Source organism: Schistocerca piceifrons, chromosome 6, assembly GCF_021461385.2.
Source record: "Schistocerca piceifrons isolate TAMUIC-IGC-003096 chromosome 6, iqSchPice1.1, whole genome shotgun sequence".
Lineage (NCBI taxonomy): Eukaryota > Metazoa > Arthropoda > Insecta > Orthoptera > Acrididae > Schistocerca > Schistocerca piceifrons.
Window position 1 is genome coordinate 379,008,590 of NC_060143.1, and position 16,698 is coordinate 379,025,287.

Genomic DNA, 16,698 nt, shown 5'->3' on the forward strand with positions numbered 1-16,698 from the left:
AGCAACAGTAATCGATCTAACAACTGCTCCAGACACTTGTTGTCTTATACAGGCGTTGCCGACCCAGCGCCGTATTCTGCCTGTTTAAATATCTCGGTAGTTGATTACGCATTCCTATACCAGTTTCTTTGGCGCTTAAGTTTATGATGAGCGACATAACGAAAATACTCGTATCATTGACACAGATGAAATATAAAATAACGATATACACAGTTTTTTCGTATTATGTGATAATCAATACATTTAACAAAAAAATCAAGTTGAATTTACTGCTGTTGGGTTGTTTGGGGGAAGAGACCAAACGGCGAGGTCATCGGTCTCATCAGATTAGGGAATGACGGGGAAGGAAGTCAGCCGTGCACTTTCAAAGGAACCATCCCGGCATTTGCCAGGAGCGATTTAGGGAAATCACGGAAAACCTAAATCAGGATGGCCGGACGCGGGATTGAACCGTCATCCTCCCGAATGTTTACTACTGTACTTTAATATCTAAATAGCTGAGACTCCACTTAACAAAGAGGGAAAGAGTAAATTGTGTTTGTTCATTTAAAAATAAGCTTGTGTTTAACATCACAAGCAGAGGTTGACTCTGTCTTTCGAAGTGTCCAGCTTCTCTTATGTTCCGTTAACTAAATTCTCATAGCTCTACCTGACTGACCAACACTCAATTTTCCGCAGTGCTTGCAAATGATTTATGGGCATCAATTTGGTCCAAAGGTTGTATTGTGTCTGTTACTGAATAATAATTGACTTTGTTGTTGCTGAACGCCGGTCTGTAGTTGGAGACTAAATTTTTAGCTTGGCTATGTGCAATTTTACCAACGCATAGTATAGTGCACCAGTTTTTGTAACTTTCCCCTCTGTTAAGTATCCCTATTCTTGCATTAAAACTACATCTTAGGTCTCTCTTTAACAGGTAGTAATTTTCATATAATATAGAAAAGTAGTGCTTTCCTTTGTTAACACACTGTATCTTATCACGTTGCGTATCATCTGTGTGGTCAACGTCTGCCTGAGCCGCACGTTATTTTATCTGTGCTTGTGACATTCAGTTGTCATCTGACGAGACGCCGAAAATTTGTCCGTGATCAAATAACATGAAGAAAGTGTTCCATTTTTAATATTTACAGTTTGTGTTACTATCTCGAAAGCGTAATTAAGTAAGTCTGCATCCGTCACACATACCATAAACCTGCAGTGATAAGCCAAATATTCTGACCATCTGCTTATAACGTGATGATCCTTCTTTGGAAAGCAAGACAGCAGCGGTTCTGCCATGGATTCGACAAGTCCTCTGTAGGTTTTCGGTGGTGCACTGGATGTCTACCCACAGGCAGTGGTTCGTGAGCGTAGAGCTGGCGCACGACAGAGTCCCAGAAATATTCCATTGCGTTCAAATCATGCGTACCCCGTGAGGACCTTGGACTTAGTGTAACAAAGAACTTGATTTATCCGACCAGACGACAGGTTTCCAATGACTCTCGGTCCAGTTTCGATGGCTCCGTGCCAACTGCTGTCGTAAATTGTTGCTGTCGTTGGGTCAACATGGGAACACGTAGTGGTTGTCTGCTGTGGAGCCCAATGTTCAACAATATGCGCTTAAGTGTACGCTCCGAAACACTTGCCCCTCCATTAGCTTTGTACTCCGTCGTCGGATCTGTCACAGGTCGTCACCCGTTCCGCTTTACAAGCAGATGACCTTCCGACCTCCACGTTCAGTGAAGAGACATGTTCGTTCTACACCTTGCTGCGCCCACTCGTTCCTTCACTGTCCTTCACACTTTCCACAGACCTCACGACAGCAGCACCCGAACAGCTTCAACGTTACCGAGATATTCGTTCCCACTCGCTGGGCTGTAACAGACCGCCCTGTGTCGAAGTCGCTTATGTCAGTGGACTTCCCCATTTGCGGCCCACGACATCGTTAGAATGATTCATCTCTGCTCCGCTTACATATCTTCCTTTAGCGTGTGCCTGCATCATCATCAGGCAGAATTCAGTCTAGCTGTGGGCAGAGGTCATCCGTAGCATACAACAGCATGCGCTACCTAATGCGTTCCAAAACGCCGGACATAAAAACGGTACTTTTTCCATCTCAGACTCTATTGGTGATAAAAAGGTAGGGTCAAGTATTTTGGATAGCCCTTGGGTTACGAACCATATGCATGCACAACAGAAGGATCATATTATTGTAAATTTCCTAAAGAACAAAGTTTGAATATTACACACTTCATCCATCTTAGGCAAATGGAGCAAATCGGTTGCTTCTTTTTTCATTACACACGGTACATGGTGCGCCGTGAGGACCTCTGGAGACACTATTTATTTTATGGGCAGTTCCTGAGAAAACTCGAAAGCGGGCCGGTGTGGCCGATCGGTTCTAGGCGCTTCAGTCCGGAACCGCGCGACCGCTACGGTCGCAGGTTCGAATCCTGCCTCGGGCATGGATGTGTGTGATGCCCTTAGGTTAGTTAGGTTTAAGTAGTTCTAAGTGCTCAGAGCCATTTGAACCATTTGAAAACCCGAAAAACATGATTTTTGGATAACGAAACCGAGCAGGGGATTCCAAGACGGCTACAAACAGCAAATGGCTGAAATTTTAACAGCATATTCCTAAGATCCAGATCTCGCATAACACAGAAAATTTTCTTGATATCTTTATACGTATTCAGGATACAGAGATTCAAAGTTACACTACTCGCAAACGTAAAACACGCACGGTAAAATCCGGTGTGAGGCGAAAACATAATTTTTAAAATGACGTAGCATGGAGAAATACGCTGTAAAGTCTCTCGGTTGTCATCTGGGAACCCTATGTAATACGAATGACATGCAAAACTTTTTGCACGTAAAATCCGGTTTCAGGTGTAAAATTAATTTTGCGTTATTTCTATTTCACATAAACAAATTATCTAAATTTTACTGGCCAATATGTTTCTTCCCATACGAGTTACATGTCCTGCTGCACAGTGAAAAGAAGGGAGCCAGGGGAAAAATGTTTCTATAGGAGCAAAAACATGCAAATATGTTCCTGTTTGTTTAAAAGACAGATTGTAAAATGGGGTGCCAGGTGCCCCATTCTACCCTCCTCAGCACCTTTACCTATTTTCACAAAAATTTTGGAATCCGAACGTATTCTCGCTCTTTTATGTTGAGAGATAAGCAGACAATGGTGTGGGAAAGAGAAAAGAGACGGAAAAGTAACCAATACGGGAAGGTAGTACACAGTAGTTGTAGTACAGAAAGAGTGAAGAGAGATACTGGCAGTGTGAGAGAAAGTGGAACACAGTTGACAGTGACAGAATAGTACTACGAAAAGAGTAAAGGAAACAGTATCAATGGGAAAGAAAGAAAGAGAAGAAGAAAGTTGACGCAGGCGAAAGCCAGTGCTAATGACAGAGTCAGTGATAATGACAACAAGGACTAGAGAATAGTGACAGTGAGAAAAGACAGCAGCAATGAGAAGAAATGAATGAGATAGTAACAGTAAGAGACAGCAAGAGAGACAAAGTGACAGCATGAGGACAGGACGAAGTAGACTGTGGCTGAGAGACAGGAGATAATGCCAGAGAGACACAAAGAGATGATGACAATGAGTAGGGCTGAATGAGTAGGACTGGATGGGTACGAGCAACTTACAGCGATGGACAAATGGGTGTGAGCGAGCTACAATTAGGGGAGCTTGTGAGAGTAAATGTTCAAAAAGTCTCTCCGCAGTGCCGTATGATTGTTAGCCGCGCGTGCCGTATGATTGTTCGCCTGGCTGGGTTACTTCCCTTCTCCCAACATTCCACTGTTTCGTTTACCTCATCCAGCGTCAGTAGTATAGTTGGTGTGTGTCGTTACGTGTTGTAGTGAACGTTGAAGTTTAGTTCCTTTGTTCGTCTGTTTCGTTTTTGTCACTGTTAAAATGCTAACCATTGAAGAACGTGTGTTTTTAGTCGAACATGTGTTCAAAGCTGGTGGTAAATACACAGTTTCAGTTCGTCAAACATTTAATTCAGTTTTCCCGGAGACAAAACTCCCACATCGCGATACTGTGCGAGATTTGATTAACAAATTTCGAAGTACGGATTCAGTGACAGATGCACCGAGAAGTGGTCGTCCTAGCGTATTGTCTGAGGATAAACTACGCGATATTTCCGATAAAATGTCCATGAGTCCGAACGAGACAGTGAGAAAACTCGCCCAGGAAATCGATGTTAGTGTCGGAACGGCCACACAGCTGTAAGGAAAAAATTAGAACTTTTCCCATACAAAGCTACAGTCATGCAAGAACTGAAAAATACTGATCATGGCAAGAGACTGCATTATTGTCAGTGGTTCAAAAATTTCGTTCAACAAAATGGAAGGGATATTCTTAATGAAACGTTTTTCACTGGTGAGGCGTGGTTTCATTTATCCGGGTACATGAACCCGCAAAATTCTCGTATGTGGAATACTGCAAATCCATTGTGTATTCATGAGGAACCACTTCATTCTGTGAAAATAGGAGCTTGGATTGCAATTTCTAGATGTCGGATTGTGGGTCCCATATTTTACAACAAAACAATAAACGCACAACGATACTATTGTGATGTTCTGTATCAATTCATGGGAGAACTTGTGTTAAGTGGAATACTGAACGGTTATTTTCAACGAGATGGTGTAACCGCGGATACAGCTCGCATTTCAGTGTCACTGCTTGCTGATGTTTTTGGTGACTACATAATTTCACAGGGACTTTGGCCTCCACGATCGCCTGACCTAACACCACCTGACTTTTTCTTCTGGGGTGCAGCGAAAGCAACTGTATATAAAAACCGTCCAAAATCCATCGATGAATTGAAAACTTCAATATTCACTTTCCTGGTTCTGTTACAGAAGAAATGTTACAGCTTGTGTTTGGAAACATGATTAGACGAATTGAATTGTGTATTCAACAACAGGGTGGACACTTTTAACATTTAATGTGAAAATTTGTAAGCAAATATGAATATTCAATAAATTAATAACTTGTATTTCACTGAGTTTTATTTTGGTATATTCACTGCGACATACGGCACGCACGGCTAACAGTCATACGGCACTGCGGAGAGACTTTTTGAACACCCTGTATGTTAAAAAAGAGCATGCCAAAACTATTGGGAAAATTTTTAAAGGTGCTGAGAAAGGTAGAATGAGGCAGCTGGTACCCCATCTTTCAGTCACAGTGTTTTAAAAAAGGTGTGTATTAGACTTTTTTGCACTCCGATAGGACCACTTTCCCGCTGGTAGTATTCTGCTTCATCAGTGAATATTAGAGTCTCATAAGTTTCTTTCGGTGCCGATTCCACGTAACAGTCCTTCCTTATTTTACCTCATTCACCCAGTTAATTGCTATGTAGTTTTACATTACAAATCTTTTCAACTTCCCCTCTCCCTGATCTCCAATACCTCCTTTTAATATCATAAAGTGCTTTGCTGTGGTCACATGTTTCCTAATCACTGGCCAATATTTGACATCTATCCCTTACGGAAAATACATGGTGCGTCAAAAAATGTATACACACTTTGAACTGTCATAGACAATTTATTTCTCGTTCTACAAGGTTAAATATCTGTGAGAAAGTAATGTTATGTTTCTTCAACAGGCAGCAGCAGTGGCAAGGAAGTAACTGCAACATGGCGGACGTGCGTTTGAGCTTTGAAGCGCGGAAGCAGATGATTAAGTGGTACTGGAAGTGTGAGAATGTAGCTGCGGTTCGAAGACAGTGGAGAAGTGAGTATGGTACAGAACCACCTTCAAGGTTAACAATTACATGTCTATGAGACAAATACGAAATTCATGGAACGGTGTGTGATGTGCATAAAGGTCGATCAGGGTGACCTCGTACAGTTACAAGTTATGATTCCACAACTGCGGTTTTGGAACTGTTTCAGCGTTCGTCTCAAAAATCTTCAAGGCAAGCGGCACGTGAGAGTAATGTAAGTGCTAGTAGTGTGCTACGCATTCTGAAGAAAGGCAAGTTTCGTGTGTACATTCCAAGGCTGGTGAAACAGCTGAGTGACGACGATCCAGATCGAAGGTTAGAATTTTGTGAATGGGTTCAGGAGATGGTGAGACGTGAACCGGGATTTATGGGTAGCATAATTTGGTCGGATGAAGCTCGATTCAAACTCAATGGAACTGTCAATAGGCACAATCGCGTGTACTGGTCTGAAGATAATCCTCACATTACAGTCGAAAAGGCTGTGAATTTGCCTGGTGTAAATGTGTGGTGTGGTTTGTCTGCAAGGGGACTCATTGGGCCTTTCCGCTTTGAAGGTACTGTTACTGGAGAAACGTACCTAACAATGCTTGCTGACTCCATATTCCCTGCCATTCGTGCATTATACGAAAAAAAATGGCTCTGAACACTATGGGACTTAACATCTATGGTCATCAGTCCCCCAGCCTAAGGACATCACACAACATCCAGTCATCACAAGGCAGAGAAAATCCCTGACCCCGCCGGGAATCGAACCCGGGAACCCGGGCGCGGGAAGTGAGAACGCTCACGATCACGAGCTGCGGACCGCATTATACGGTAATGATGAGTTTTATTTCCAACGAGATGGCACCCCGCTGCACTATCATAGGGACGTACGAGCATACCTGTATCACAATGTGCCAGGCCAGTGAATAGGACGCAGGGGACCAATCGAGTTTCCTGCACGCTCTCCAATCCTCACGTCGCACCGAGCGAGGTGGCGCAGTGGTTAGACACTGGACTCGCATTCGGGAGGACGACGGTTCAATCCCGCGTCCGGCCTTCCTGATTTAGGTTTTCCGTGATTTCCCTAAATCATTCCAGGCAAATGCCGGGATGGTTCCTCTGAAAGGGCACGGCCGACTTCCTTCCCTAATCCGATGAGAGTCGTGTGAAGTTAGCACCCCTTTTTCGAGAAATATACATTTTTTTCAGAGTTCTTGATAGATATGGCATAGTTCTAGAGTTCTTTGTACAAAATTTCAATAGTTCTGCAGAATTTAGCGAAGAAAACAACAATATTCGAAAAAATTTTCGTATCGAAAACGTTCTTTGGCAATTTCCGCAAAATGTAAATAAGTACAAGAGTTCTGAGCACAGTTCTGAACAGAGCTCCAAGAGTTCTTTCGAAAATCCCAGTAACGTTTTTTTGTGCAGCTAATAGTTTACGAGATAATTGCATTTTAATGAGAAAATCTTTTCACTTACTGTGAAGTTGGCACCCTTTTTTTCAGAAAGATATATTTTTTTCAGAGGTCTTGATAGATATGGCATAGTTCTAGAGTTCTTTGAACAAAATTTCAATAGTTCTGCAGAATTTAGCGACGAAAACAACAATACTCGAAAAAATTTTCGTATCGAAAACAATCTTTAGCAATTTCCGCAAAATGTAAATAAGTACAAGAGTTCAGAACACAGTTCTGAACAGAGCTCCAAGAGTTCTTTCGAAAATCCAAGTAACATTTTTTTGTGCAGCTAATAGTTTACGAGATAATTGCATTTTAATGAGAAAATCTTTTCACTCACTGTGAAGTTGGCACCATTTTTTTCACAAATGTATACTTTTTTCAGATTTCTTGATAGATATGCCATAGTTCTAGAGTTCTTTGTAAAAAATTTCAATAGTTCTGCAAAATTTAGCGACGTAAACAATATTCGAAAAAATTTTCGTATCGAAAACATTCTTCGTCTATTTTCGCAAATTGTAAATAAGTACAACAGTTCCGAGCACAGTTCTGAACAGAACTCCAAGAGTTCTATCGAAAACCCAATTAACATTTTTTTGTGCAGCTAATAGTTTACGAAATAATTGCAATTTAAAGTGAAAATCTTTTCATTTACTGTGAAGTTGGCACCCTTTTCTTCAGAAATGTATATTTCTTTCACAGTTCTTGACAGGTATGCCATAGTTCTAGAGTTCTTTGTACAAAATTTCAATAGTTCTGCAGAATTTAGGGAAGAAAACAACAATACTCGAAAAAAATTTTCTATCGAAATCATTTTTTGTCAATTTTCGCAAAAATTAAACTGGTACAACAGTTCTGAGGACAGTTCTGAACAGAACCCCATGAGCTCTATCGAAAATCCTAATAACATTTATCTATGGCGATAATAGTTTGTGATAAATTGATTTAATGTGGGAGACACTTTCTCTACAGAAAATATAAATATATTCGTACAACAGTTCTGATGACAGTTCTGGACACCACGTGAAGAGTTCTATCGAAATTCCTAGCAGAATTTTTTAGTGCAGGTAATAGTTTAAGAGGTAATCGCAACTTAATTAAGAACCCCATAAGAGCTCCTACTGTGAAGCTGGCACCCCTTTTTTCAGAAATATATATTTTTTTCAGAGTTCTTGATAGATAAGTCATAGTTATAGAGTTCTCGGTACAAAATTTCAATAGTTATGCAGAATTTAGCGAAGAAAACAACATTGTATAACAAAGCTGATTCAGGAACCCTTTCCTTTTGATACAATTCTTCCTGTTGCCACAATAAATCACTTGTGCATAGATTCCAACTGTACTGATCATTACAAAAATACAACCATTGACCAGCGGCGCACATTTCTTGCAGCGTTGTACAAAGCATTCGGCTTATCCGCTGTGAAAATACCACACTTAACGCTATTTTAAAATTTACGGTGGATGGCTTCCGTTTATCTACAATGTCAGCATCTATCGAATTATCTTCATGCAAACGTGATGCCTGGATCACTCACTTCCTCTTTTAGGTACGGAGGAAACTAGAGTTCAGTCTTGTGGAAGTCAAAAAAGGAAATGTGGGCAGCCCTTCTTTTACTGATAGCAAACTCTAGAGAAATCTCCACACTTGTTTTTCTTCATCAAGCCAACAAAAGAAAAACTCTCCCTTCATAGCTCTATTATCATTCCAGTACTAGTAAACCAGTTGTCCGCTTTCACATTTCGACCTGACTGATATATAGGTTTACACAGTCACAGAACAACATCAAATTGTTTATTGCTCAGTTGGTAAATCCTTCTGGTTGCAACACAGCGTATATTTCCAAATTGTACAGGTAAAATACTTAAGAATCCACACTTAAGAATCCATACTCGTTTGTTTTGATTGATACATATTGGCGAAAACTGTACCTTCCACAGAATCCTTCCAGCTTCTTGCCTACTGTAACATTTTCTCCAAGGGTGTAAGATTTGTGGTAGTTGCGTACAAACACAGTAAATATTTCCCGAATAGCTGTTAGTTTGTCTAATTGTCTCCTTTCATCACGAATAGCGCGACTGTAAAATCTAAGTCTCTCCAGAATAACTTTGAAACGTTTTATGTTCGTTTGCGAGGTGAAATTTTTCAATGCCATCACCATCAGTTCCACACAGATCTTCCAGGCTTTATCTGTTACTTTTGTTAACAACAATTAAAAAAAAAGAGACTGATGAAGGCTTTCAATTCAAAATCATCTATTGATTTTACCCCTCTCTCACGCTGAAATGAGGCTTTGATGCTCTCAAAATTCGGATTGGAATACAAAACTACAATAGACAAATATCATTATCTATGAGGTAATTACAGCATCACAAATGCTGCTTTGGCTGCACCTATTGGTACAGGTAAATTTCGAATAATATTATGCTCTTCGAACAATATGCTTCGAATTTCTTCAACATTATCTAGTACTTCCCACTTAAAATAATAAAATTCCTATAAAATAACGCAACCAGGCGCAGTGTATTAATCTGATATTTGACGTTCAGACAGCGGACACTGACTATTAAACAGTTCAAACAGAATTTAAGTGCAGTTTACATTCTGGATTAGCTTTTTACTACTTACTACGTTGATAAACAAATAAACTAATGGCTGAAATGAAATACGAAATGGCACAGTGGATAAAAACGAGCAATCGGCTCATATCTCATCAAGAGAGCATTAGCGTCGATACTGAATCATACATACAACAATGAAAGGCACACATGAAGTGTATATTTTTAGAATCAGGAAGAACCAGATGAATTTTATCACGTAAAACAGTAATTGTTTTGAACTCTCATGACATCCAGGACCCACTAACAGCTAAAAATATGCCCAGGACCCTCATGGATGAAAGTTATATTGCAACATCACCAGCCGCTAGGATACATAAAAACATGTGCTGTGTGTAACGAATAAATTTGAAATTGATGTCGTTAATATTGTTGCAAACATTTGTTCTAGTTAGAAAGGAAGTGTGGAAGTTTGATGAGTTACACTACAGCGAGAGTTAAAAGTCTTTACAATGTATAGAAATGTAAGTATATTTACTGAATATATCGTACAAACGAACTAAGTAGTATGTTTAAATCCTAATTCAATACATGACTGATAGAGGTGTTATAATGTTGAGGGGATACAGTATTAAAGTTAATAAGAAGTTCGAAATTTGTAAATAAGAACCTCGTTTATTTGGTCCTCAATAATCCGGATTTCCGGTTTATCCGGATTCATATTTTATGTCCCTTGGTATTTTTCTCTTTTTTTTCTTATAACACGAAGATGTGTAGTCGGTGAGGTACATAGGCTGCTTATCACCAGGCCGGTAATTTAGTCTAGTACTGAGTGATAAGGAACTCGGAGTGTGTGAATGACATTGTTTCTCAAGTATTGTACATTAATATAACGGTGTATTGATGCCCATCAAGTAAGTTGCATAGTAACCACGCCAACAGCACTCCACCACAGCTCATTGTACCTCTGGTGCGATTCTCGACAGGTGTGACACCATCTGGTTAGTGGCGCGTGTGAATGTATCTGCTCTCTCAGCCATCTGTTTGTTTTGCACTGACGAGCCTTCTCTCCTTGAATCATCTAAGCGTGCACATCCCACGCTTCCACCTACAGTTACTACAGTCAGTCTTAAGAAGGTGTACTGGCATTTGTATAGTGCTGAACATTTAGACTTTTTGTATTTAGTAGAATATACATCCGGTTTTCGATTTTCGGTTTTCCAAAATAAAAGTGAGAATTTACGATCGTACTCACAGCTGTACTTCCAGCAGTACTTCATCTCCTGCGTTCCCAATTTCGTAGAAGTTGTCCTACGAAAATTGCAGAAGAAGCACTCCTGGACGAAAGGATATTGTGACGATATTCTTTGGTCACAGCCTGGGGTTAGAGACCCGGTCCGGCACACAGTTTTTATCTTGCAGTAAGTTTCACATCGGCGCACACCCATTGCAGAGTGAACACACAATCTATTTCATAATCTACTGGCACCATAAAAATGTTATGAGGGTTTTTAAAAGAACTCTTTCGGTGCTATCCAGAACTGGCAGCAAAAGGGTTGTGCCAATTTATTATAATGTAGACCAAGTGGGTCTCTCGAAAATGCTATTATCTCATTAACTGTTATCCCCACAAAAAATGTTATTACAGTTGTCGGTAGAACTCTTAGGGTCGTATTAAGAAATGCCGTCAGATCTTTTGTACGAATTTATTACTTTTACATGACAAAAGTGAGTCCCACATTAATTATCTCATATAATGTCATCGTCACAAATAATGTTATTATAGTTTTTGGTAGAACTCTGTGGGTGATATTCAGAACTGTCATCAGAACTATTCTACGAATTTTGCTGTATTAGATAAAGTGAGTATCAGATTAAAACAATTATTGTATAAACTATTATCGCCACAAAAATGTTCTTATCATTTTCATTGCAACTCTTCCGGTGCTATCCAGAACTGCCAACAGAACTGTTATACAAATTTATTGTTTCCAAACTGACAAATAATTTTTTACCATACCAAAATTTTGCTTTGTTATTGTTTTCTTCCCGAAATTCTGTAGAACTATTCGTGTTTTGAGCAGGGAAATCTAGAACTATTGCATATATATCAAGAACTGTGAAAAAAATTTATATTTATCGTAAAAGGGGTTCAAACTTCACGGGAAATGCTCATAAGCATTCCTTAATAATGGCAGTTACTACGTAAACAATTACCTGCACAGAATATGTTACTAGTTTTTTCGATAGAACTCTTACAATGCTATCCAGAGCTGGCATGAGAGCATACGAACAGACATAATTATTATTTTTTTGAGTAAGAGTGCCCCACAATTAATCAATTACCATACAAACTATTACAACCACAAAAATGTTATTATGATTATAGATAGAAGTCTTGACGTGTTAACCAGAACTGTTCATCAAAACTGTTGAACGAATTTACTTTTTCTGTGGAGAAAGTGGGTCTAACATCAAAACAATTACCGTAGAAACTATCATCGCCACAAAAAGATGTTATTCGGATTTTCGATAGAGCTCTGGGTGTTCTGTTCAGAACTGTTGTACGAATTTACTTTTTGCGAAAATTGACAAAGAATGTATTCGATACGAAAAATTTTTCGAGTATTGTTGTTTTTTTCGCTAAATTATGCAGGACTATTCAAATTTTGTACAAATAACTCTAGAACTATGACATTTCTATCAAGAACTCTGAAAATATATATATATTTCTGAAGAAAAGGATTCCAACTTCATAGTAAGTGAAGAGGTTCCCTAGTTAAATTGCAATTATATCGTAACGTGTTAGCTGCACAAAAAATTGTAATTAGGATATTCTATAGAACTACTGGGGTTCTGTTCAGAACTGCCCTCAGAACTGTTGTCCGAATTTACTTTTTGCGAAAATTAATAACTAATGTTTGCTATACGAAATTTTTTTCGAGTATTGTTGTTTTCTTCGTTAAATTCTGCAGAACTATTGAAATTTTGTACAAAGAACTCTAGAACTATGCCATATCTATCAAGAACTCTGAAAATAATATACATTTCTGAAAAAAAGGGTGCCAACTTCACAGTAAGTGAAAAGATTTTCTCCTTAAATTGCAATTATCTCGTAAACTATTAGCTGCACAAAAAAATGTTATTTGGCTTTTCGATAGACCTCTTGGAGTTCTGTTCAGAACTGTGCTCAGAACTGTTGTACTTCTTTATAATTTGCGAAAATTGACGAAGAATGTTTTCGATACGAAAATTTTTTCGAATATTGTTTTCGTCGCTAAATTCTGCAGAACTATTGAAATTTTGTACAAAGAACTCTAGAACTATGGCATATCTATCAAGAAATCTGAAAAAAGTATACATTTCTGAAAAAAAGGATGCCAGCTTCACAGTAGGAGCTCTTATGGAATTCTTAATTAAGTTGCAATTACCTCTTAAACTATTACCTGCACAAAAAAATTTCACTAGGATTTTCGATAGAACTCTTCACGTGGTGTCCAGAACTGTCATCAGAACTGTTGTACGAATATATTTATATTTTCCGTAACGAAAGTGTGTCCCATATTAAATCAATTTATCTCAAACCATTATCGCCATAGAAAAATGTTGTTGGGATTTTCGATAGATCTCTTGAGGTTCTGTTCAGAACTGTCCTCAGAACTGTTGTACAAGCTTAATTTTTACGAAAATCGACAAAAAATGTCTTCGATACGAAAATTTTTTCGAATTTTGTTGTTTTCTTCGCTAAATTCTGCAGAACTATTGAAATTTTGTACAAAGAACTCTAGAACTATTCCATATCTATCAAGAACTCTGAAAAAATATATATTTCTAAAAAAAAGGGTGCCAACTTCACAGTAAGTGAAAAGATTTTCTCATTAAAATGCAATTATCTCGTAAACTATTAGCTGCACAAAAAACTGTTACTTGGCTTTTCGATAGAACTCTTGGAGTTCTGTTCAGAACTGTGCTCAGAACTGTTGTACTTATTTACAATTTGCGAAAATTGACGAAGAATGTTTTCGATGCGAAAATTTTTTCGAATATTGTTTTCGTCGCAAAATTCTGTAGAACTATTGAAATTTTGTACAAAGAACTCTAGAACTATGCCATATCTATCAAGAAATCTTAAAAAAATATACATTTGTGAAAAAAAGGGTGCCAACTTCACAGTAAGTGAAAAGATTTTCTCCTTAAATTGCAATTATCTCGTAAACTATTAGCTGCGCAAAAAAATGTTAGTTGGGTTTTCGATAGAACTCTTGGAGTTCTGTTCAGAGCTGTGCTCAGAACTGTTCTACTTATTTACAATTTGCGAAAATTGACGAAGAATATTTTCGATACGAAAATTTTTTCGAATATTGTTTTCGTCGCTAAATTCTGCAGAACTATTGAAATTTTGTACAAAGAACTCTAGAACTATGGCATATCTATCAAGAAATCTGAAAAAAGTATACATTTCTGAAAAAAAGGGTGCCAGCTTCACAGTAGGAGCTCTTATGGAATTCTTAATTAAGTTGCAATTACCTCTTAAACTATTACCTGCACAAAAAAATTTCACTAGGATTTTCGATAGAACTCTTCACGTGGTGTCCAGAACTGTCATCAGAACTGTTGTACGAATATATTTATATTTTCCGTACAGAAAGTGTGTCCCATATTAAATCAATTTATCTCAAACCATTATCGCCATAGAAAAATGTTGTTGGGATTTTCGATAGAGCTCTTGGGGTTCTGTTCAGAACTTTCCTCAGAACTGTTGTACAAGTTTAATTTTTACGAAAATTGACAAAAAATGTTTTCGATACGAAAATTTTTTCGAATTTTGTTGTTTTCTTCGCTAAATTCTGCAGAACTATTGAAATTTTGTACAAAGAACTCTAGAACTATGCCATATCTATCAAGAACTCTGAAAAAAATATATATTTCTGAAAAAAAGGGTGCCAACTTCACAGTAAGTGAAAAGATTTTCTCATTAAAATGCAATTATCTCGTAAACTATTAGCTGCACAAAAAAATGTTACTGGGATTTTCGAAAGAACTCTTGGAGCTCTATTCAGAACTGTGCTCAGAACTCTTGCACTTATTTACATTTTGCGCAAATTGCCAAAGAACGTTTTCGATACGAAAATTTTTTCGAATATTGTTGTTTTCTTCGCTAAATTCTGCAGAACTATTGAAATTTTGTACAAAGAACTCTAGAACTATGCCATATCTATCAAGAACTCTGAAAAAAATGTATATTTCTCGAAAAAGGGGTGCTAACTTCACACGACTTCCGATGAGACCGATGACCACGCTGTCTGGTCTCCTTCCCCAAAACAACCAACCAACCTCACGTCGCTGGATTTCTTCTTATGGGGCGCAGTAAAAGATGAGGTGTACAAACGTAAACCACGTAACCTGGACACACCTTGGAATGAGATTCAGGTGGTGTGTGCAGAAATCTGATTGGACACTTTTGTACGATGTACGGAATCAGTGGTGACTCGTACTCAGAAATGTATTGATGCTGAAGACCACCAGTTTGAATATTAATCACATTTGCAGAGTACATTTATTTTTCCAATTGGACTTTAAGCTTTCCATTTCCAGAAATTTAACACTGTAGAACGGGAAATAAATTTTCTATGACGCTTCAAGGTGTGTATACATTTTTTTGACGCACCCTGTATTTATTCTGTTGCATGTAGCCCTCAGTCGTTGATAAACGAAAGAGAAGAGAGGCAGCAGCGTGCGAACTTACTTGTAGAGAGCGAGCACGTTGAGTAGCGTGCTCTTGCCGGCACCGGAGGGCCCCATGATGGCGGTCAGCTGGCCCGCGCAGAACTCGCCGCTGACGCCGTGTAAGATCTCCTTGCGGCCTGCAACACACACAGCACACCTGTCAGTACACACCTCCACCTGCCGGGCGGTGCAGCTATCTGCACTGACGAGCGAGTGCCAGGGGACACACTTCTCGCCCAGCGGGGTGAAGCTACCAGACACTGTGCGTGGCTGTCAAATGGTTACATCTTATCCTGAACGTGTGAAAGACAGTCACGTTCCCTCTCCCTCAATATGGGACTCCCGTCTATCTGTCCATCTGCTCCTCCCCCCTCTCTCTCCGCCGGCCGCAGTGGTCTAGCGGTTCTAGGCGCTCAGTCCGGAAGCGCGCGACTGCTACGGTCGCAGGTTCGAATCCTGCCTCGGGCATGGATGTATGTGATGTCCTTAGGTTAGTTAGGTTTAAGTAGTTCTAAGTTCTAGGGGACTGATGGTCTCAGAAGTTGAGTCCCATAGTGCTCAGAGCCATTTGAACCATTTGAACCTCTCTCTCCACCTGCTCCTCCTCTTTTCCCCTCCCTATGTCCATTTCCCCCCTCTCAGTTTATCTATTCTTCCGCCCTCTCTCTGACCTTGAATATTGTTAGCAGTTTAACATGAATAGGTAAATCGGTTGGAATCACTAGTATAGGGGATGTTAGAGATCTCTCTTGCGGTGTATCCGTGAGGACAGTTGCTTTATTGACAGCGTTTCGTATAGTTTTAATCATTAAACGAATTAGATTACGAAGTTTCGGACGATTCAGACACCGTAGTAGTATTCTAACCGTATGCTAATAAGCCAAAAATACAGGTTTCCTGTTTTTTTCGTTAAAACAGGGAAAAAGAAAACAGTACATAGTTGTGTATACAAATTTTTGTTTAAATTCGTATATAAGGAAAAAGAATATATATGTGAGAGAAACAATTTGTTCAATGTTTAAACGCGCTGCTGACGTAGTTAACAAACTGCGAGGATGAAAACTAAACCACACATTTTCACAGTACAGAGCAGCACAGCCTTTTGTTTCTCACATTTGGTTTTAACGTAATCTGTACATTGCTGTTGTAAAAAATAGTTATTTACATCTTTATTAGACTACGGTGTAAAAATCTTAAATACGTCGGGCAAGAACTTTTCGAGATTTTTTGCTAGA

At 39.0% G+C, this 16,698-nt stretch overlaps 1 protein-coding gene across 3 annotated transcripts in view; it reads right to left on the reverse strand.

Annotated features, from left to right (window-relative positions):
- LOC124802407 (ATP-binding cassette sub-family G member 1-like) overlaps positions 1–16,698 on the reverse strand; it is a 794,031-nt gene that overhangs the window by 101,708 nt on the left and 675,625 nt on the right. For all 3 annotated transcript variants that reach the window (XM_047263167.1, XM_047263166.1, XM_047263164.1), the window contains one exon: positions 15,483–15,600. In XM_047263167.1, coding sequence (XP_047119123.1) covers positions 15,483–15,600 — 118 coding nt within the window. The remainder of the gene's footprint in view (positions 1–15,482; positions 15,601–16,698) is intronic.